We start from the raw sequence: 21833 nt of genomic DNA, 5'->3' as shown, positions 1-21833 counted from the left end.
AATTCAGAGTAGATGGTGCAGCTCCAGTCTGAGCATGAGAGCATGACGCAAACAGCCTCCTCCAAGTTGTCTGAATGTATTAGCTTATCATTAAACAGCAGGAAGTTGTACCGCAGTGATGCACAAACAAGCTTCATTATTCCAACTCTGGCCAGAAGCAAAATCCATTCAACTTTCACTCTGAGTAAAGTAGTTGTGTTGACCTCATGTCAGTGTGTGTTAGTAGGATTTATGACTATTTGTGGGTTGGGGGAATTAGTCAGTTCTTGCTCACAGGCCACACACACTCACCTGTGTTCAAGCTTCTTGCGATTGACGCACACAGCTCTCTGGTAGCCCTGGGCGATACACACTTTGTGTCGGCTGCATTTAACCTTTTGACAAGGGTCCTTGGTGGTGTCTACATCTGGGAAACAATAGACATAGACTGCTTCACTTTTTGCCCTTCTCTCCATGTTCCTCTGCTAATCACTGCACATTTCACTCCTGTTGTAAAACCCCACATATCTCCTCTTGACTTGCTCAGCATTAGCTGAGAGTCATTTGAAAACATTAGAGCAGCGCAGAGCTGTTGGTCTTCTCTAAAGAAAAGTAAGCATGTTGTGATGAACTGAGGGACAACAAAATCTTAATATTGAACATAGAAATGATCTTCTAACAGAGTGAAGCAGATGAATTTGTTTCTAATCTGTTTTGCTTTTTCTACAACAATCCTTCTGGTGATTAGTGCACTGCCCGTTCATGTGCACGTGCTTATCAGAGTCGAGCGACTGTGACTTTACCGCTATGTATTGCCTGAAGTGAGCACAAGGAGCAGAGGTGAGACAAACACACACATAAAACAGTAGAATTCGGAACTATTTTGGGAACTTTTGTGTTCGGCAGATGTGGATTATCCATAGTATCAAACTGCAACACTGTCTAAATGTTGTGCTTGTTGTAACATGAACAGTGTCACAGACTAATTCAGAACAGGTTCTGCAGTAACTAAGTGGCTCTGCATAATAAACTCTGTTTTTATTGATATGCTGAATGTCTGTTTCCTTCCTTTGCTTTTACTCTATTGATTAGATAAGCATGAATACAGTAATGCAACTACTGCAGCAAAACTGATAACTCGGCAATAATCAGCTCGACACACCCAATAAAAATGATTGTGATTTTCCAGAGGAAGGCAGTATCTGGACTTTCCTGAAAGTAAAAAACTACTGGAGTCAGTATGACTCCTTTTCCCACAACGATTCTCTTTGGCCATATATCGTGGAGAACATTGGTTTTTGTGTGATGCTACAGCTGTTTATTGAAAAAAAAAAGAAGAAGTGGCACATCTGGGAATCCTTTTATAGGGAAAATAAGTGACACTTGCGACAGAACTCAGTGTAAAACAGACATGAAAAACAAAGCAATTCTCTGTCCATTCAGCTTCTGACCGGACACTCAAGATGCATCAGTAAGCTGTGATAATGATAGTTTCCTACCCGCACATGTCTCTCTCCAGCTGAGCTAATTCCTGTTGAAGCATTCTATTACTAGTATGCTCACTAGCAATAACATCATGCTCTGATGATCCACTTTGGTATAACTTATCTGACAGACATACTCAAAACACCAAGCAATAGCTTTTAGTAAAAGCTATTGTGGACTACAGGGACCTGCAAACCTCTTATCAGTCCACACCTGAAAACCTTCTTGCCAATCATTTAATCACAAATGTGTCCAAAGCCATTAGAGCACCTCTTTAATTTTCATTATTGCCTACTTTCTCCTTCAGATTTTGTTAAACTCTTCACCTCACACATTCATCTATGAAGGAGATGTATAGGCTTTTGATCAGAACTTTTTTAGGACATGGCACGGGGGAAACAAATCAGAGAGTGGAATTTATAGATTCATAGCTGCTGCGACCCAGCAGCTCATTATCATTGTGTTTTTAATTTCTTTCTGTTTGTTGAATTTTCATGCTGTTGTCGTCAATGCGGCATTTGAACAGTTCGCTGGACTGTTTTCCCCAGCAATACGTCTACTGTGGGTGATATATGGCCTGTCTGATGTGCTGTATGTTCAGAGTGGGGCATGCAGAAAGCAGATTTTCAGATTTGTATGTGATTCAGTCAGGCTTTGACACTGAGGAATGGGGCTAAGCTCTGACATGCAGCAATTTGAACACGAGGAGGTGGAGCAGTTTCACAATGCTGTGTGTGTGTAATGCAACGGTAAAAGAAAAAAAAAAGAAAAAAGAAAGTCTAAAGTGAAGTCTGAGGTCCAGAGCAAACGCATTTGCACACAAATACATATGTTACTGTTTCAGAGTTAAGCGTTGAAAAAACAGTTGTGAAACTTTATGATAAAGCTTCCAGCAAATCGGCCAATCACGACAGAGACGATCCTCCCTCTATCTGATCCCATCTAGCACCAACTGATACGAAGCGTGCACGTTTTAGCCATTTCCTCACTGTTTGCAAATGGGAGTTTTGAAATAGATTAGATCAAGTTGAGAAAAGCAAAGAACAAACACATGCACACCTCTACAGAGATTGTTGAATTTATTAGTGAAATGTACTTCGTAGTGTTAACTTCGTAGTGCTACTTCGTAGAGCTACTTCGTAGCTGTTTGGTATATTCCATATACCAAACAGCTGATTTGGGTCCTCATTTCACCTCACAGGAAGACTTTTTTGTATATAAATTCAATACAACACTTTAGCTAAGTTGGTGAGACAAATGCTCCGAACAATGCAGGCTAAAACCTGGATGGCTTGCTTACTCTGCCCCATCCATCACAATGTCTTCTAGCCGCAAATACCGGACTATGTGTCAACGCCTCACACACACACACTCATATGTCACAAATGTCTGGTCCAAGCAGGCTTACTGGAGCCTGACCTGGATGTCACCCTCTATTCTCTTTAATTTCCCTGGCTCTGTATTAATCTACACTATCCATCAGTACAGTATGCAGAAATACAGCTTGACAGCAGGTTTCATCTGTATGACAGAGCTGCTTGCATTCATCTCCTGCTCTTACTCTATCCTGTTTTATGGTGCTATTAGCAGTAATCAGGCAAGCTTATTATCTCCTCTCTTGTCCTTTCCTAGAGGCTGAGTACATTAATGCTGCCGATTTCACAGGATTATTTAGGCAAACAGATATCTGATTTGAGAAGCAAATCCAAAACAATACATGCCACTGTCAGGATGGAGCTGGTTGTGTAACTGACAGACTGACTGCTCTGCTGCTGGGCAGAAACAGTAAAGCTTGGAGGCATGAATGCCCAGAAGCAGACTTCTCATCCATTTAGACTGTCAACAGTGGAGCCTTATTCTCTGGTCTTCCCTTATCTCAGATGGCACTGACTGTGTATAGTGTATAGTATTGCACACATCTCCCTGCTCCCTACTCTTTTGACTCTGCCTGCCTTTTTTTTCCTTAAAGGTTTGGTGTCTCACTCTCGTCTTCTTTACAAAACTGCATCGAAGTAAGAATCAGAATTAACTACCACTAAATGTTAGAAATGAAGACAATTTCTGAACACGGCGATTAAGGTAGTGATAGACATACAGCACAGAGGTTTACGTGGCACAGACACAAAACTACACAGTCTGAAATCAATTTAACCAGGAGCTATGCCAAATAAATGAAAAGAAGCAGCACAGCACACAGATATTGAGAGGATAATTCTGCCTTCTAACAGCAAAATATTTGTGGATAAATTTTTTTCTGCAGCAAGCAGCTACAATGCTGGCACAGCGTTGTGTTGTGAGTACAGAAGCATAAGGTGGCTGCCTGAGCCTCATGTTAACTTAACAAGCTTCCACGGATTAAAGCAGTGCCTGCAATGATGACGTTTCCATAGCAACAGGCTCTCCGTGGTCTGGGAATCATTTCTGGGTTGACTGTGATTTGCAGCTCAATCTGCTGTTTCTGAGAACTCTCTCCCTCACTGTATGTGAAAACCCTGCTGTCCAATAACATTTACAAGTCAACATTTCGTCCATATTTTCACATTCCTTCATCTTCTCCACATATTAGATATTCTTAGATATTCTCACTGTGAGCTCTCAGTCTTAACTTGCGCTATTACCCCCCCTATTGCACCCTTGCATCCACCCTTTCTCCATTCAATTCCCAAAGCACTACTTCCATTTTTACTTTTTGAGAATCTCCCCTTTGGTATTTAACTAATGCCTGTGGCAGGAAACCTCTTCTAATTAGGCCCGCCAGTGCTTCAGTCTAATCCAATCCAGATTTGCATGAGGTTTATCCCTGCAGATCGAGGATAACGGAAGCAGAGCTCAGGCCACATCGTCATCATCAGCCTTCTTATCTACTATTTACACACTCAAGCTCTAATGTCATCAGTGCGGTGTGTTCTTCTAGGTACCAATGAAGCATGGCTTGTCTCCGTTTATACACTTCAAGTAAAAGTGAGAGAATAAGCTAGTCTCCCAAAATGAGCCAAATTACTAAAAATTCAAGTTAAAGTGAGGATTGACTTTGATGCAAAGGAGATCTGGACTAACATGATGATACAACTTTGTAGCAACTTTGGGGCAATGCTGGTCAAATTTATGTAGAGTGTAGAGTGAGAATTGCAGGTGCAGTCCATCAAGGATTGTAGTTTCTGTTTCTGGAAGCTGAAATTTTTTAACAGGGCAGATACACATTGTACATAAAGAGCTGACAATTCCCCTGACAGAGGATGTGTATGATTTCCTGACTATTCTTACGCTAAAACATGTTAATTATGTTGGAGATATCTTACACTTGAATTTTTTAGTTTTGTCACTGAATTTTTCCAATAAAAATACTCATGGTGCTGGATCATCTTGAGCTGGTCAGCATATATTAAGGTTATCTATCAATAACCTCTAGAGGTGTTCAATTCTAAACCTTGCAGAGTGTGGACTCAGCATGCTCTCTTATCTCCTACTATCTGACATTGATCTGAAAGCAGTGACTTGCCAAAGAGTGTCTATTAACCATTCACCTGGCCTTTCAGGCTGATATTGGCTTCTGAGAATCCAATGTTCACTTGGAAAAAAAGTGTAAAAGGAGGCTGTCTTTTAAGATGCTTTCTGTTGCTATACGCAAGCATTTGAGTGGCGGCGTGTGTATGTGCAAGAGTGACTACACTTGTTTGCTCTTACAAAACCAAATTACAAGTGTCCGCCTGCAGTGTTTACTGTCTTAAGAGCAGGGCGATTCAATCAGTAACTAGTTTGATGAATCGACTGCAGAAATCGACTGCAAATTACCTTGACCTCTCCCTCACTCAACACGGAGCTGACTTAAGTGGAGTCAGCCTCTGCAGTCCCTGAATGCAAATTTACATGTCGGTCTGTTGTCGGTGTTCACTGTCTAACGCTGTGTGTTGGCAGTGCTGACAGTTCCAAAGCTCTGTCTTCCTCTGCATGGGAGTGCAACGGTGAGAGCTGCCTGGCTGAGAAATGATGCCTGCAGGCTCACAGCTCCAGAGTAAAGACATCACACTGATTTAGTGACGTCTCAGAGGGACAAATCTCCTCTTTTCACTCCTTCGCTTCATTAGGCTACTCATAAAGGAGAGCAGATCAATGACAGGAGATGGAACATTCGTGTTGAAAGGAGAGGAAGGGAAACAGATGCATTAAAGCCCTTAAAACTTTATAAATTGAAAATAGAAGCACTAATTTTCTAACATACCACCTAAAAGCTTTGCAAGATGAATTCTGATTAATGACAACGATTGCCTGTGAAACCAGACTGCGACTAGTTTAATAATTCAATCTCCAATGCCAGACAAGCACATCAGCACACATAATGTCTGACTCAGCAAAGCCAGGATTAGGCTTAATGACAAAAGTGTTTATCACCCAAATTTTGCCATTTTCTGACATGGCAACAAGTCAAATGAAAATAATTACAACACAACAGAAAACATGCATTTTAGACCTGTGCGCCTTTGTTCGGCCTGAGATTTTGTTTCTGAATAATTAAACCAAGACCAAACAAGCCTTTTAAATCACACCTCGCACTTACACATTGTGTGTCATGTAAACACATTTAAAGCTTTTCACAAGTCATTTCACACCATCATATTCTTTTCATGAAGAGACAGCCATGGTCCCTAGACTACATTTTGAAACCTTTGCGTCAAAGAAGTAATAAAATTCAGTCAGTAACAATTAAATTTAATTGAATAAAATTTAAGTAACAATTCCACAATTGTAAGACCAAAGTTAGCAACTGAGTCTGTGCAGTGTTTAGATACTTGAATGCTTTATGCGTGTTTTAAGTTTGACGTGGTCACAACTAACTTTGGGGTCATTACCAGCATCTTCTATTAAATGTGCTCTATCTGACTGCTATGTTAACACTGTCCACATGAGTTTAAAAAATGCATAGTACCTACGGAATCTATGGAATAGATAAATTGCACATCGTTCGTGTTTTTCAGATACATAAAGTGGCAACGTATTTTCCTGGAGAATATGCTGAGAGTGGGTTTTCCAAAACTCGTTCTACTGAAAGCCCAAACCGATGTTTGGGCATGTGAGTGTTTGTCGGCTCAAACAAAGTTGTAGGTTTTTCTTTCCAACAAAGAGAGGGATAAGATCAGAGTGCATATAATCTGTTTCTGTTCTTTTTCTTTTCTTTTGGAGGCAGAGAGATCTGTGAGCTGTTTGAAGGATTTGAATGGTGATACGTTTCACTCAACACGGTTTCGTGCATTTTTGGCCCGATCTACGGATACAGCTTGACTGGGCTATTTAACCGTGCATGAAACGGTTTACACACAGTTGAGTGGAATCGAGTTGTTAAATGAAGCATGAAAAAAATGTTGAACACATTCTGCTGCTTCTAACTTTCTCTGTGGAAGTGTAGCCAAATTCACTGTATGGACGACTTTAAGTTACTTGGTTATAAAATCTGCAAAACTTAAAATTTGTGTTGTTACATTATGTTTGTGACATCATGCATTATAGATTCATGTTACGCAATCCTCTCAAGAATTGACAAAACACTGGATGAGAAGAAAATCTCAAATGATGCTGCACAAAGGATCACTGAATGATAGGATGAGTATAAAAGAAGTTGATTCGTACTATGGCCTTGACAGTCAAGTCAAAAGACCCTTTGAGCACTTTTAGATATTTTGGACTAATTAGATAATTGGGATAGGTACTGTATGTTTTTATCAATCTGTCAAGAAATAGAGCTAACACTAAAGATTAGCATGGAACTGCTCACCTTATTTCTCAGCATACATGATTACAGTTTTGTGTGTTTTTGTTTTGGTTAATTTTGCAGCCTAAATGCCCTCAGCTGCCTCTTTATGGATGGACTAAGAATAAGACATATCTTAAATTTTATCTGCATTCTATCTTGATTCTGACTCCCTCACCAATCAACAGTTTTTCTAATGTCCAAGCTGACTTAAACTTGGCAGGAATAATGTTAATACCAGCCGTGTAACACTAAATCAAGGCATATTGGCTTCCAGCCTCTCTTCTCAGGCTTTTAACTCTCTCTGGCCTTTCATTGGAAATCACAATTAGTCCATCACTAAGCCCCTTGGAAATTGCGCTAATGTACTCTGCCACTCAGCTGAGTTAATTTAAGCTGCAAATCAAGAGACAATGGTTGAGGACACGGCTCTGTCATGACTTCATCTTACACTGGCTCAATTACGTCTGCAGTTGCTGCACAAGTCGAGGAAGAGACCTCAGACATTCAGGGTCATCGCATGACTCCAGTACTTTTTAGAGGAGACTTTTTGCAAATGCAAAAGTTACCATTCTACACCGAGCACAGACGGTGTCATTTACAAATTTCTTGCTCACAACTGAGTAATTTGTGTTCTCAAATTAGGAAATCCTGCTCCGGGTTCACTACAACTTGACCTTGTCTTGTATGTGATTGCAAATTCTAATGCATGCATCTGTCTTTTGAATTCTATGCATATTGCAGTACCTTGGATTTTGGCTGATCAATATTGTATCATCATACAAGGGATGGATGGAGGGATGGATAGATAGATAAATAAATAAATAAATAAAAGAATCAGTTAACAATGACAGGAGATGGAACATTTGTGTTGAAAGGAGAGGAAGGGAAACAGATGCATTAAAGCCCATAAAACTTTATAAATTGAAAATAGAAGCACTAATTTTCTAACATACCACCTAAAAGCTAAAAGAAATTGTTGCTGCCATCAATCTGGGAAGGGTTATAATGCATTTCTAAACAATTTAGAGTCTATCATTCTACATTGAGAAAGATTATTTACAAGTGGAAAATAATCAAGACAGCTGTGAATCTTCCCAGGAGTGAACATCTTGGCAAGATCTCCCCAAGGTCAGACAGTGCAATGCTCAAAGAAGCCGCAAAAAAACTCAAGAACTACATCTCAACAATTTCCCAAATTGGGATGAATAAAGTACTTATCTATCTTATCTATCCATCTAATCCCCCATGACTTCTGGAACAATATCCTTTGGACATGCAAAACCAAAATAGAGATAATTTGGTCATAATGCACAGCACCTCATTTGATAAAAAAAACTAAACGCAACATCTTCTACAACTAACCAGCATTCTCTGCATCCCAAAGTATTCTAGAGTCAAGTGTGGAGTCTGACAGCTCAAGCTCGGCAGAAATTTGGTCATGGAATACAGGAAAATGATCCTAAACACAGCTGCAAATCTACAACAGAATGACTGAGTGAGAAAAGAATCAAGGTGTTGTTATGGTCCAGTCAAAGTCCAGACCTTAACCTGATTAAAACATTGGGGTGAAACCTTAAGAGAGCTGTAAATAAAATAATCGGGGCAAACCTCAATGAACTGAAGCTACGCTGTAAAGGAGAGTGGGCCAAAATTTCTCCATAATGATGAGAGAGACCGATAATGTCATACAGAAAATGAAAATGAAGTTTTTCACACTGCCTCTGCATTTTGGCTTAGTTGTCGTTTAATTTGTCGTGTGCTGTCGTTCATCTGAGTTTGTATTGATTTAATTTAACACCTGGTAAGGACCTGATTATTTTTAGTTCATATAAAAAAAACATTAGAAATAAAAGAAGGTCTACTTCCTTTTTTGACACGACCATTTATATTAAACAGACCTTTCACAGACCTAAATAACACCACGGGGAGCAATACGTAAGACGGTGTGAGACTTACTGTCATTAGAGCCCTGATTTTCGTCCCAGGTACGCACATAATCATCCTGCAGACATGAAGAAAATCTTTTATTAGCAGCTGCAGAGAATAAAGAGAACCCAGTGTTGGTGGTGGTATTACAGACAGCATAACATAGGAGCATAATCAAAGAGGAGAAGTGATATCAGTTTTATTTTCACTGCATGCTGACAAGAATATGAACGCTGGCTTGATAAGTGAGTTACAGCAGGGACAGACAAGTACAGAGGGACCTGTACATTTTTTAATGGAAATGAGCTCAACAAATATGCAGCCTCTGTGTATACATGAGACGTATGGCGTCGGTGGTGAGGTGCCTTTTAAGTGCTCTGCTTTTTTCCCCATTTTAATTAGAGCATTAATCGTTCTAATTAAAATCATTCCGTAGGAGGAGATGGATGGAGAAGCAAAGATAAAAACTCACAAAAAGACAAGGAAATGAGTCACAAATGGAAAAGGCATCGTACAAAAGCAGCTGAGGGAGAGTTATAGAGAAAGTGAAGAGAACTGACCTCTACCTCCTGATGAAATGACAGCCCAAAGAGAGAAAAAGAGTCAATATTAGTGAAAAGAAAAAGTGCAATTTTAGATGCAGATTTAAAGCTGTATTCAGTGATATTATAGTGCCACGAGAAAGGAACGAGTTTTCCTTTGTAGCACTGAATATCGAAGGTAAAATATGCATTTTTGTCATCTTTGATATGGAAACACGCAATTTAAGTTTTCTGCTTAATTCAAGGCTTTAAGAGAGGAAAGGAGAGGGCATTTATCCAGCCAAACAAATACATTGCACTTACTCTGTCAGAACATGTCATGTTTTAATTGTGCTCTATTGCTGAAAGTAAGAAGCTAATTAAGAATTTATATCAGAATTTCCTTTAATCAGGGGGGAAAAAAGTAGAAAAACTGGAGAACAATTATACACTGACAGCTTGGGCCTGAAAAGCAAATTCAGGCTGAATGCATTAAAGCAGAAACGTTTATGATAGGATATGATAAGGCTTCAGATGTGAGTTTATCACACAAAAGATAATGCAGATGTAAAGCTTTTGGAGCATATCGCTATGCCTGATATAATAAACATGAGTTATTTCAAGATATTTACAATTGGCCTCCATTCCTCCTTATGACTTACTCATCATTGTAAACATTTACTGTACTGGAAGTGAGTGCCAAATGGTTCCCCAGAAGGTGATAAAATTAAATAAGCAGCCCTCGTGAAAGCTGGGACCTTCGTCTTTGACCCTCATGGCTTTATTTCACAGAGATAAATATTTTCATCTCAGGTAAGGACTCCACTGTTGGTTTGCTTGTCCTTTGCTCACTGCAGCACCTCAGTGATGAAAGAATACACCTTTAGTAAGCTGCCTTGCTAGTTGAGCATAATGAATGATTGTCGGTTATGTAGCTCAATCTTGTTGGGCCTGATGGAGTCACGCATTAGCTGAGTGAGACCTCAAAGAGTTTACGACCTGGCCGTTAATCTGATGCCTCCCGTGTCTCCTGTATTGATGTTGAGGCTCCTGCATTATTTAGCAGCTTTTCTGTATTTGTGCTCCTGCCTGTGCCGATAAGGGAACTGTCCTGCTGCGCTGACAAGACTGGAAATCAATGATTTTATAAAAGAGAGGCTGCAGAAAATGTATTCCGGGAAAATAAATTTCTCCTGAGCGTACAATGAAAGTGAGCACGAAACGTGAAGCAAGGCGAAAAGGTTGGCATACCACAGAGAGCTTACTTCACTCAAATATGTTCACAAATCAAAATTCTGGTGACAAGAAGGTTGTTTTTTTTCTTTTTTCTCTAATTTTTTTTTTTTACACAGGAGTGATTAAGGGAAGCAGGCTGAGAGATGAAAACACTCAGCTGAATCCAGGAACTCTGTGATCACACTGATAAAATCAGAAGGATCTCATCTCTTTAAACTGAGCAGGGAAGCTTAGCCTCAGCAACAAAGATGGCAGGGTGTTGACCCATGCTCCACAATACTGACTGACAGATCCCAGTTCCTTCTATCTGGAGGAAAATCATTGCCTGTCCACTGAAAAATTGGGTTCAACTCAGGAGGAACTGCACTGTGGCGTAAAAAAAAAGTGTGGCAGAAAGAAAGTGTGCTTGTGCATGAACAAACAGGAAAGTGGCTGAAATGCGTATGTGTCTGTGTGTGTCTACCTGGCAAATCATACGTGTGACAGATGTAATGGTAAATTCTATGTCTCTTAGAGCTGCTTTAGAAACCCCCACAACAGGCTTTCCAATCATTTGCCTCACCGAGAAACAATAATTGTGTTTCCGAGTGTGAGACCCCCCCCCCCCTCAAAGAGCAAAGCCCCTTCCTCAGGTATAAATGTTGTAGCTTCCCTGTGTCCTGGGTCTTTCTGCACCATAACTGCTGAGCGGTGTAAGATTGACCTCTCCTGCAGAAGAAAATAAACACTTGACCGGCAGAAATAGAAAGGTCTATATTTCATTTCTCATTAGAGGTAATAGGAAGGTAAGAAAAACTTCCACGACACTGACAGTCATTTTTTGAGCAAATGTCAGCTGTCAGCTGCACCCTGTGCTCTCTGTGGTTATCCAGAAGGGTTTGTTCATGGTGACTGCAGAGTGCATCACGGCCTCATCACTAACAAAGGACACAGTCATAACACTCTCCTGTGGAGATCTCAAGGGGCCGAATGGAGGCTATTAGTCAACCTTTTTTTTTCCGAAATTGCTGCTAATTTGGTTCTTCTGTGGATTAATCAAACACATGCATAACCTCACAGAGCTGCAAGGTGTACACAGTGTATCAGAGAAGCACCAAAGGTGGTGCAATTTACACAATCAAGCAATCATATCATTTCTAATTCGCTGTTATTTTTTCGTTAAAGGTATGACAGCGGGGTGAAAACACAACCATATAAGGAGTTTCCAGTCTGTGAACATGAGCTAATTCCAAATACACTATTCTAAGTGGTGCAAAAAATAACTGAAGAATAGAAGCAATCAAAACAACAAATCCTCCATCGAAAAAATAAACCACATCGTTAATCCATGCCCCACTAAACTGACACAATCAACTGTTCATCTTGACAGGATGGCACCAGCATTTATAAAAAAAAGACTTAGTTTAGATTTGATTGAAAAAAGGTTGATGGGAAAATGATGATGGGAGTAATCTTTTTTTGACTATTCGACCGGACCCTAGAACTCTTACCTTGTGGAGAGAAATGTGAATTGCAATGGACTTTCACAAGAGGAAAATAAAGAGAGCTCCTCCCCAGAAATGGTTTTAATCTCTGGATTTATCCGAGATATTAAACTATGAGGGGAGACAGAGCTTCATAAGTCACTTCAGGTCATTGTTTTTCCCCACTCAGATTGGAAAAAACAGCTGGTGAGTCATGTCATTTTAATCTTTGCCTGGTCAGACACAGTTCGTAAAGTTGTTTCCATTCCCAGGAATGTGTGTCAAAAACACCTTAAGCAAGTATCTAGCTTGTTTGTGCATGAGTTAAAGTTTCTTTCACATAGAAAGGTTTCCATTTACGGAAGCGTATTGCTGTCACTCTACGAAAAAGAAAGAGGCTCAGTATCACGTAATTACGTGAAACGTTTATTGTTATAACAATATCTTCTTCACATTTTAACAATATATTTATCACGTTTAACGTGAAACTATCACATTATTTCAACATACAAAATGTTCATGTTATAACGTGATATTATCACGTTATTTCAAGATACGACATTTTCACGTTATAACGTGAAAAGATCATGTCTTGAAAAACGTAATAATATCACAATATAAAGTGAAAATGTTGTATCTTGAAATAATGTGATAAATATATTGTTAAAACGTGAAAAAGATATTGTTATAATAATAAACTTTTCACGTTATTACGTGATACTGAGCCTCTTTTTTTTCGAAGAGAGGCAGCAATACGCTTCCGTATTTAAATTATATTGGCATAAAGTGAACAAATAGTGATATCAAATTTGCATGAAGCAGCTTTCAGAGTCAAGCTAGTTACTTACACATATTTATGCATTAAAGCATTGAAGCTCCTATCTGTTTTGCACCCACACTGCTAAAATTTGAATTTCAAAAAAGATTTTCATTGAACGTTATGTTAGTACATTCGTCCAGGTGCAGTTCAAGACAAAAACAGTTTGGAATAGTTTTCCTGAAAATAACAACCTCTAAATTGTCTATATATATTTTGTCCTTCGCTGGGACAGATAATGGTGCAAAGGGCAAAACAGAAAGTAAAGTCAGGGTTTTTTATTGATGTAAGCACATGTAGGGTTTTAGCACTTAAAATATTATTTTCATCTAGAAAAGGAGGAGGGTAGTAAGGGTTTAGGCAGACAGTTACACTGCCCTCCTGGACCTTCAGTGTGGAGTGTTGCTAATGCATCATGATATAATAGTCATAGTAATAATAGTCATAAGACTCACTGTTTTTATTGCTAAAGCCTCCAATTTCATCCCCTTAGCAGTCATCTCTGACAACAAAGAGAGGTTCTTGAGCAAAAACAAGAACCTCTTCAGAGATGAGTAACTGAGAGATGAGGGCACAAAGAGGATAACTGTGTGCAGTATCAATTTCTTTCAGATATGGAAACATCAATTAGCTGATCAGTCAGCAGCAAAACAGCTTAAAACAGTGAAAAGGGAGACATGTGCCATCTTTACAAGATACATTCATGCTGTGATATTTTATTCTACATCAGTAAAAAAAAATATGGATCTGTATGGTTGGATCCTGTAGCGCATAATAGGACCTTCAAGCCTCATAAAATACAGCTAAAGATTAAAAAAATTAATCCGCCTTGAGGTTGTCTGCACTTTAATATAAGATGCTACATACAGAATCGTATCACTTCCTCCCACCAAAAATCTCACATAAGGGCTCTCTTTCTGTTCACAGCTTTTCAGCTTTGGTGCCACATGCAACATGCCTGGAAAGAAACAACACCCCACCCCCCTGCCAAACAATGTTCTCATTCTATACTTTCTCCTGTCTTTAATCCACAGCAGGCTGCTGCAAGACGCAAGCCTTCTTATTCGTATTTCTGCATGCACGCAGCGGGTCGCTGAGCTGATGCCCGAGGATTGCAAAGGCAGAGCATCAAATGCAGCGGGGCTCGTCTGCTTATGGCACGGAGAAAGGCTTATGCAATGGAGCTTTGCGCACTGGGTAAGTGAAAGAGGAATCTGAGGTGAGAGGTTTTTAGGAACATGATCAATGTGTTCAAATAAGAGCAAGGACAAGGAACAGCTGTTTCTGTTAAATCTGAGATGCAATTAAATTACTTAAAAGAGAGAAAATAGTATATTCCCTCTTCCCATAATTCTTCATATTTTTCTTCTTTTTTTTGGTTTGATCCAAAGGGAAATACTGGATAATTACATATCTTAAATCTCTACTAAGATCATTTCAATATAGCTTCAATGTTTTCAATTTTCTGTGTTCTAAAGCTCGAGCAATTTTTCTCACTTTTCACATGCACACGGTGTGAAATCCTTGGTGTTAAGAACGTACGAAAAGCCTTTTAACTTTTTAGATAAAAAGATCCTTTCTGTAAAGGATGAAAAGAAAAGGTTTTAAATTACTTTTCAGTGCTTAAATGGCTTAACAACATTTTTGTACCCAACAAATGAAATGGAAATAAAACTCGTCACGTTCAGGGCAAAGTCAGTGTGACACAGCCTGGACACACCAGAGGTCCGTTTCACGAAACAGGTTTAGTGAAAACTCTGAGTTGATTAACCCTGAAATGAGGGAAACCCTGAGTTTTCCGTTTCACAAAGGGAGGTAACTCAACCCCGAGAAAGAGGGGTAACTCTAGCCTGTTTCACAAAGAGAGGTAACTTAACCTCTCGGTCAGTTACCGTAGTAACAGACTCTCTTAAAGGATAAGACCGGTTTTTTGACATTGGGCCCTTGATTTCACATTATAACATGATGTTCTACTCACCCCTGCTTGTTGTTGGTCATTTGGAGCTGTTCCGAAGATATTCGCGAGGCGTCTGGCTGCTCTCTTGAGATATTCGGCCATGAAACGGTTTCCTATGGGCAAGCTTATACAGGCACAAACTATGCTGTTTATAATTTATTAATTACTCTACACTAGCACTGATAACGTGGAGGTGCGTCGCTTACTTAAAAAAATCCGGGTTACTAATTTTGAATTTTAGCCGAATGAATAAATAGGCAGCAGGTCTGTGGGCTGTCTGTGGCAGTAGCACCACGAGGACGTCAGTAACACCCACTTTACGACAAAAAAAATCAAAATTACCGTAACCCGGATTTTTTTAAGTAAGCGACGCACCTCCATGTTATCAGTGCTAATGTACAGTAATTAATAAATTATAAACAGCATAGTTTGTGCCTGTATAAGCTTGCCCATAGGAAACCGTTTCATGGCCGAATATCTCAAGAGAGCAGCCAGACGCCTCGCGAATATCTTCGGAACAGCTCCAAATGTTCAACAACAAGCAGGGGTGAGTAGAACATCATGTTATAATGTGAAATCAAGGGCCCAATGTCAAAAAACCGATCTTATCCTTTAACCTAACCTGGTCGGGACCAGGTTTTATTCAAGAAACCTCGAGTTTATCTCCGTCTCCGCCCTCTTTCAGCCACACACAACATTTGATTTCCTCATTCATTCAGTCAGCAGAGCGAGTTCTTCTACTTCTAGAAGTCCATTAGGCACAGTAGGAGGCGACTTTTTTCACCAACATGGCCTTTTGACAACGATCCCGTGGATGAAGGTGCAGCATTACTGCGCAGAGAAATAAATATTCGTCGGAGATGGTTATCAGACCGCGCATAGATTTTTGCATTTACAGACAATTATCTTTTTGAGCGGCACCATCAGAATTTTGTTGGGACAAAAGAAAAAAAAGACATAAAAGACAAATAAATATTTGTATGAATAGGCTTAAAAAAGATATATATATATAGGCCTATTATATTTTATAAAGGCACTTGTGTCTTGGGGATGGATTCCCTCAGCCGCTGGCCTTCCGTTAGAGGTGGCGGTGCACTGCTGGGCACCAACCGTTTTACGGGCATCTGCCTTCTTTCTGTTGGCTCAGTAGAAGTCTGTGTTAGTTTAAATAGGCATAAGTATTCAACAGAACATGATATAGATGAGAAGGCATAGTTTATGTGTGTGAAAACAGCATTATGTTGGGAATAAAATAACTGCACAGTCAAATAGCCACTTAATATTTATTTTACAGTGTAAAACATGATCAAAATGAGCCTCCATGCCGAGGTCTCACCTGTTTGAACAATGTTTTTATATTTCATCTTAAACTGCTGCCAAGTGCGCTTCTCCCCCGCGAGATTGCACCTAAATGAAATAAATGAATGGGCTACCATTCAAGCAGTTTCCCTGTAATATTATTGTGATTGCAAAGGACTACATTTAAACTTACACTTTTGCAGCAGCAGCGGTGTTGCACTTATTTCTAAAAACGTATTGAAACTCACCGTATGAGCGCATTAAGATTTCCAATTCGAGGTTGGTGAAAAACGTAGCCCCTCCTCTTCCCCGTTGCCATGGTGACTCGTCGAATCGGGGCTCCATGATGCTGGCTTTTTAAAGTTGTGGCGCACGCGCTAAACTCAAGGTGAACCTACTCAGAGTTGATTAAACTCACTCAAATCAGCGTTTCTGGAACCGAAAACTTAGAGTTTTCTATCTCAGAGTAGATCAACTCAGAGATCAGGAATAGACTCAGAGTTGGTTGAACCTGCTTTGTGAAACGGACCCCAGATGACTATCAGCCACTACCATCAATTGATGTGTCTGACTGCAGTCAATATCTCACACATATTTCAACTCCATCAAACCATCCAACATGGTCCACAATCCCTCCAGTTCTGATGAAGATTTCTTTTTAAAATGAAGCAAAAGGGTAACTAGTGTGTTACAATGTGCCACCAGGATCCTCAGACCAAGTGTAAATATGTGATGAGTTAGAAGGGAGAAGGTGTTGACTGTCAGGTCTTTAAATCTCCAGGTTAACAACAAACAGTCCAGCAGACTAACTGCTTTCTTTTAGCATTTCACAGCAAGGTCAAATACTGACTAGAAATTGCACTTATTTTCTTGAAACAAATGTATGGGCCAAAAATGGATATCGTTTTGAGTTTTCTTAAACTTTCATGCTTAAACCTTTTTGCAAAACAACCACCACGCACGCACACACAGAGCTTTAAAAATCACACTTAGTCCACAACATATCTGTGCTCTCATGCCAGCCCTGCACTCGCTGACTATAAATAAAACCGACCCTTGTGTCATACTGAGCCCCGTAGGGGATAAAAAAACAGTCAGCAACTCACAGGAGAATCTGGTACAAACAGTGAGAACCTTCACACTTCACTGGAGACACCAAGCTCAACTGAAAAACAGACTTGTACAACAATGGAAAATCAATGAAGTTGCCTAGGTGAGGGCTACAAGAAGGATGAGAATCAGCCAGTGATTTGAGGCAGGAGAGTCTAAAACAACCTAATCAAATAAGAGTCACAAGCAGAGCAGCAGCAATGGGACTGAAACCCTCTGAGTAAAAGGCAGACTTCCTGCCATTCCTGGTGCCTTACAAGTTTAGTGATACAGTGGGGTTTGACAAATTATACTGAAAAAATTCCTTGAATATCGATTAGAAAAATAAATAAGCTCACACAAACAATTTGCTTTATTTCCTAGATGTATGGATTGCTGCTGTACTTTCTTTATTACTTCCTGTTTCTTACAGTATTCTAAGTTTTGCCATCACTACCGTGATCTTATGATCTTCTTGCCCACATTTTCTGATCCAGTCACTTCCAGCTCCATTTTTTTTTTCTATTACATTCCCCTTCTGTCATTCGAATTATCTTTGGAGTAACCCCCATCTTCCTCCACCTTATTCTGTTAGTCAAGAGTGTCTCAGCCTGTCTCAGTGTCATCACTCATCTGATAACTGCTCCACCACATTCAGCTTCCAGACTCTGGGGCCCTCCGGCTCTGTTTCCTGCCTTAATTCTGGACAATCGGCAATGACTCCTGATCAGATTCTGCATTCATTTTTTCTTGTACTACTTTTCTTTTCACGCCATGGATTATACAAAATCCAATAAATCACAAAATAAATTGTTTTTGATAAGCGTGTTAGCCCGTGACATGCTGCAGCTTTATGTTTGAGCAGACAAACACTGTTAAATAATTTCTTACTCTTTTACACTTGTATTTTCTGGTTTTGGAGGGAATAAGATGAGAAATCAGCCTCTAAACTCTTTAATGGAGTATTGCTAATACAGCTCCTCAAACATTAAATGGTTAACTTGACAAAGGTGCTGTGCTTATAGATATGATATGATATTATGATAGAATGATAAATCAAATTCTTCAGTGTGTCTGGGCTTGATTCTTACCAAGACAACCTCTCAGCTAAATCCTGAAAAAAAAAACAAGCATCTATGTTCCTAGCACTAAATGAACATATTCCTATGTGTGCAGCCTGTGTTTTTCTGAGTTTGATCACAACTAACATCTTCCCAGCAAGCCCTCTCTCAAAGGCTTTAACAACTGGATTTGCCCTGTTATTTTCAGCCTCTACCTTTTTCTTCCTGGCGCTTATCAAATTCTTCTGCACTGACAGGACCTGATCTCCCACCGGCTGTGATGCATTCTGGCTCAAGCCCAACAGCATTCACAGTAGAAACAGCTACTGCCACTTAGTTTTATTGAACCTGCCTATAAGTCCAGTTTTGCGCATATTTCACATAAACTCACATCACACTGATATGCCATTCAGACAACTCCAGGGTTTTTATTTGAATGATAAATAGGCTTTGCATATGCATACAAACAATGTCAGGGGCTCTATGCAGCAAACAACCACCATGTATTTGATATAAAGAGAGTCCAAGGTGTAGCCAAAATAGAAGTCATGAATGTGAAATGCTTGTAGGCAGGGATTTCTGGCATCTGTATGGAAAACAGTTGCATAGAAACATGTTTTTCCTTTCATGCAACGTGTTGGGACTGCATTCAAACTTCTGCTTTTTAGGAACATTTCACAAACGTCAGCACATTTAAATCTTTCTGCTTGTCGCCATCTCTTCACGCCATCAAGTCAATCACAGGTCTCCATCGTGAGGAGATGACATATCATTTTACCTGTATGAACAATTCTGGATGAAGATTCAGTTTAGTAAATCTCTAATAAATGTGAAACTCATCATTCTTCTCTACGACACCTGTGCCCTTCAGCCGTGGCTGCTGCACAGTTGCGGGAAGCAACTGTAGCCGAGCAAGATGAAAGTCTTCTTCTTTTCGTCTTTTACGCAATTACAGCCCACCTACGTCTCTGAAAGCCAGCCAAGACACCCCATGGAACAATGGTAGTCCATCCAAAACCTGAGCAACCAGAACACCCATCCCAGAACAGTTGGAGGTGATTAAGATGCAGTCCATCTGCCTTGCCACAGAGCTCTGGATGTTTGCAGCCACAAAAAGAATCTGGAGAATGATAAGGAATGACTCATAGCTGTGCAAAGCATGACTAGATAGACTAGGCTAATGAATATATGATAAGCTGTTATCATCATTCTTAGCTTTTAATGCATCTGTAGAAGTCTATTTGAACATCAGGGAGCATGGAGTGGCTGAGCCAGACTGGGCACAGGGCTGGTGGTGATAATTTACTGCTTGCCTGGATAGTTTTTAATGGAGTATTTGGCTCCAGTTACATATGCCATTATCCACAATTATTCTGTGCATGCCATGGTATAATGATAAAAGACAAGGCTGGACTAAAAGCAGAAAAATTTCAAATTGTGCCGGGCTGAAGCGAGTAAAAGCGCATCAGAGGCAATATTATCAAAAATAAACAACTGTAAATCTCATGTCAAAATCTTATCTAAAGCTGGCTAAGGCGGAGAGGAAAAAGAGAGAACAAAAAACACCACATCACTTCATGGATAAAGACTGTCAGAACCTATTTCCGCCATCTGCATATTTAATCCACTGACATCGACAAGGGATCTGATGTTTTTTTTGTGCAGGCGCAGAGTGTTTTCTGTTCATTAAAAATAAAGTGAATGGAGAACAGGTGCAGGCAGGATTGGCACTGAATGGTGGAGAGCCGCCTGACTGTCGATGCGTGCATTTTTAAGATAAGGATTTACCAAGCACAGTGCAGGATAGGAGGGGAAATGACCTGATAAACGCCGAACCCTTTGTCGTTGCTGGCATGTGTGATGCAGGCAAACAGTAAAGGCAGCTTGCACTGGGATGTCCTAATGAGTATCCATGTGTAGCAACACATACTGTAGCTTATCTTAAATAAACAGAATGAACCATCAGACCAGTTTAGTGGTGTGGTCATTTCATGGATTTTAAAAAAATCTTTTTCTAAAACGATTTTTGTTTCTCGGCCTATCATGCAGGGAAAAAAAATAAATAAATGCATGCTTATTGTTAGAACTGTATAACTACGGCCACCGAGGGTGTTACTCTTTTGTTAAAAGTAATAAATCTGCGTTCAGTTCCCATGGCAGTTTTTCCTGTTCCTGAGTTTATCTTTTTTTTCCCCTGAGGATTTGGTGCATTAGTGGAATGAAATGTTGAGTGCACCTGTCAGATTAAAGGATTGGAGGTATTCCATTCTATTATTTGTTGACTGTTTCTGTTAAATCTAATCGCCTTGTCTTCCTGTGAAATAGATTGAATTGAAGTGTGGGAGCTGTTTTTATCATAAGGGAAAGAACCTCTAATCCAATGTCTGCTTTTTACATTCTGTTGAAGAATAGATATGAGATATTTACAGTGCACTGGCTGCAGCTTACAGTTTGTGGTGAGTGTTTGTGCATGTGAAGGATTGCACGTTGTGGGGCTTTGATTACTGTTTTTCAGAGTAGCATTAATGATATTCAGCATTAAACTCTCAGAGGACTGTGCGAGTCAACATCAGTTTATGTACTCTGAATACCTATGATGTTTGCAGCTCCTGTTGTTTTTCGCTCAAAGGCCAAAATGAAGCACAACCAATTAATGTGAGGCAACTCTCATTAAGAATAATGAGAAAAATACTAGTAGTGGTAATGCAGCTGTGGAAGTTCACAGTTTTAATGATGTTGAGAGACCTCAGTAAAGGATGCTTCCACTTTCTACCCTGGAGCAGGACTTGTGAGGGGATAGAGTCATCAAACTCCCAGTGATACAGGCTTTGGCTCAACACCATAACACAGAGACTGTTGTTGCTACGGCAGCAAGCTGAAATCAAAGCGGTTCCTATTGGCGATTCCCTCGGGAGGTTTAGAGGTTCACATCTCTGATGTTTTCCCTATCATCTTCATCATCACCAGAGACGCCACTCTTTAATGCACTCAGCAACAGCCGTGATGAAATCACTTGTGTGCACTTGGAAAATTATAGACATGCTAATTTCTCTATGCATCGACATACGCATACACACAGAGACAATCACCCGAAGGAGTAATGATGATGAAAGCAGTAACTGTAGGGTTTTTATTGCACAGCAGGTTTGCTGTGAAATTGAGGAAACTGGCAAAGCAATGCAGGTGACATCTTAAAACTAAAAAGGCAAACCCTTAGGGAGAGAGTATCTTAGGATGTGCGAAATATCCCAGTA

General features: G+C 39.8%; 1 protein-coding gene across 1 annotated transcript in view; it reads right to left on the bottom strand.

Annotated features, from left to right (window-relative positions):
* Positions 1-21833, bottom strand: part of spock2 (SPARC (osteonectin), cwcv and kazal like domains proteoglycan 2) — a 30308-nt gene that overhangs the window by 6610 nt on the left and 1865 nt on the right. The window contains exons 2-3 of the mRNA XM_075478346.1: positions 9167-9212; positions 292-406 (exon numbers count right to left, since the gene is read on the bottom strand). Of these exons, the coding sequence (XP_075334461.1) occupies positions 292-406; positions 9167-9212 (161 nt within the window). The remainder of the gene's footprint in view (positions 1-291; positions 407-9166; positions 9213-21833) is intronic.

Source organism: Odontesthes bonariensis, chromosome 2 (assembly GCF_027942865.1).
Source record: "Odontesthes bonariensis isolate fOdoBon6 chromosome 2, fOdoBon6.hap1, whole genome shotgun sequence".
NCBI lineage: Eukaryota > Metazoa > Chordata > Actinopteri > Atheriniformes > Atherinopsidae > Odontesthes > Odontesthes bonariensis.
This window is presented reverse-complemented; position numbering and strand designations above follow the sequence as displayed.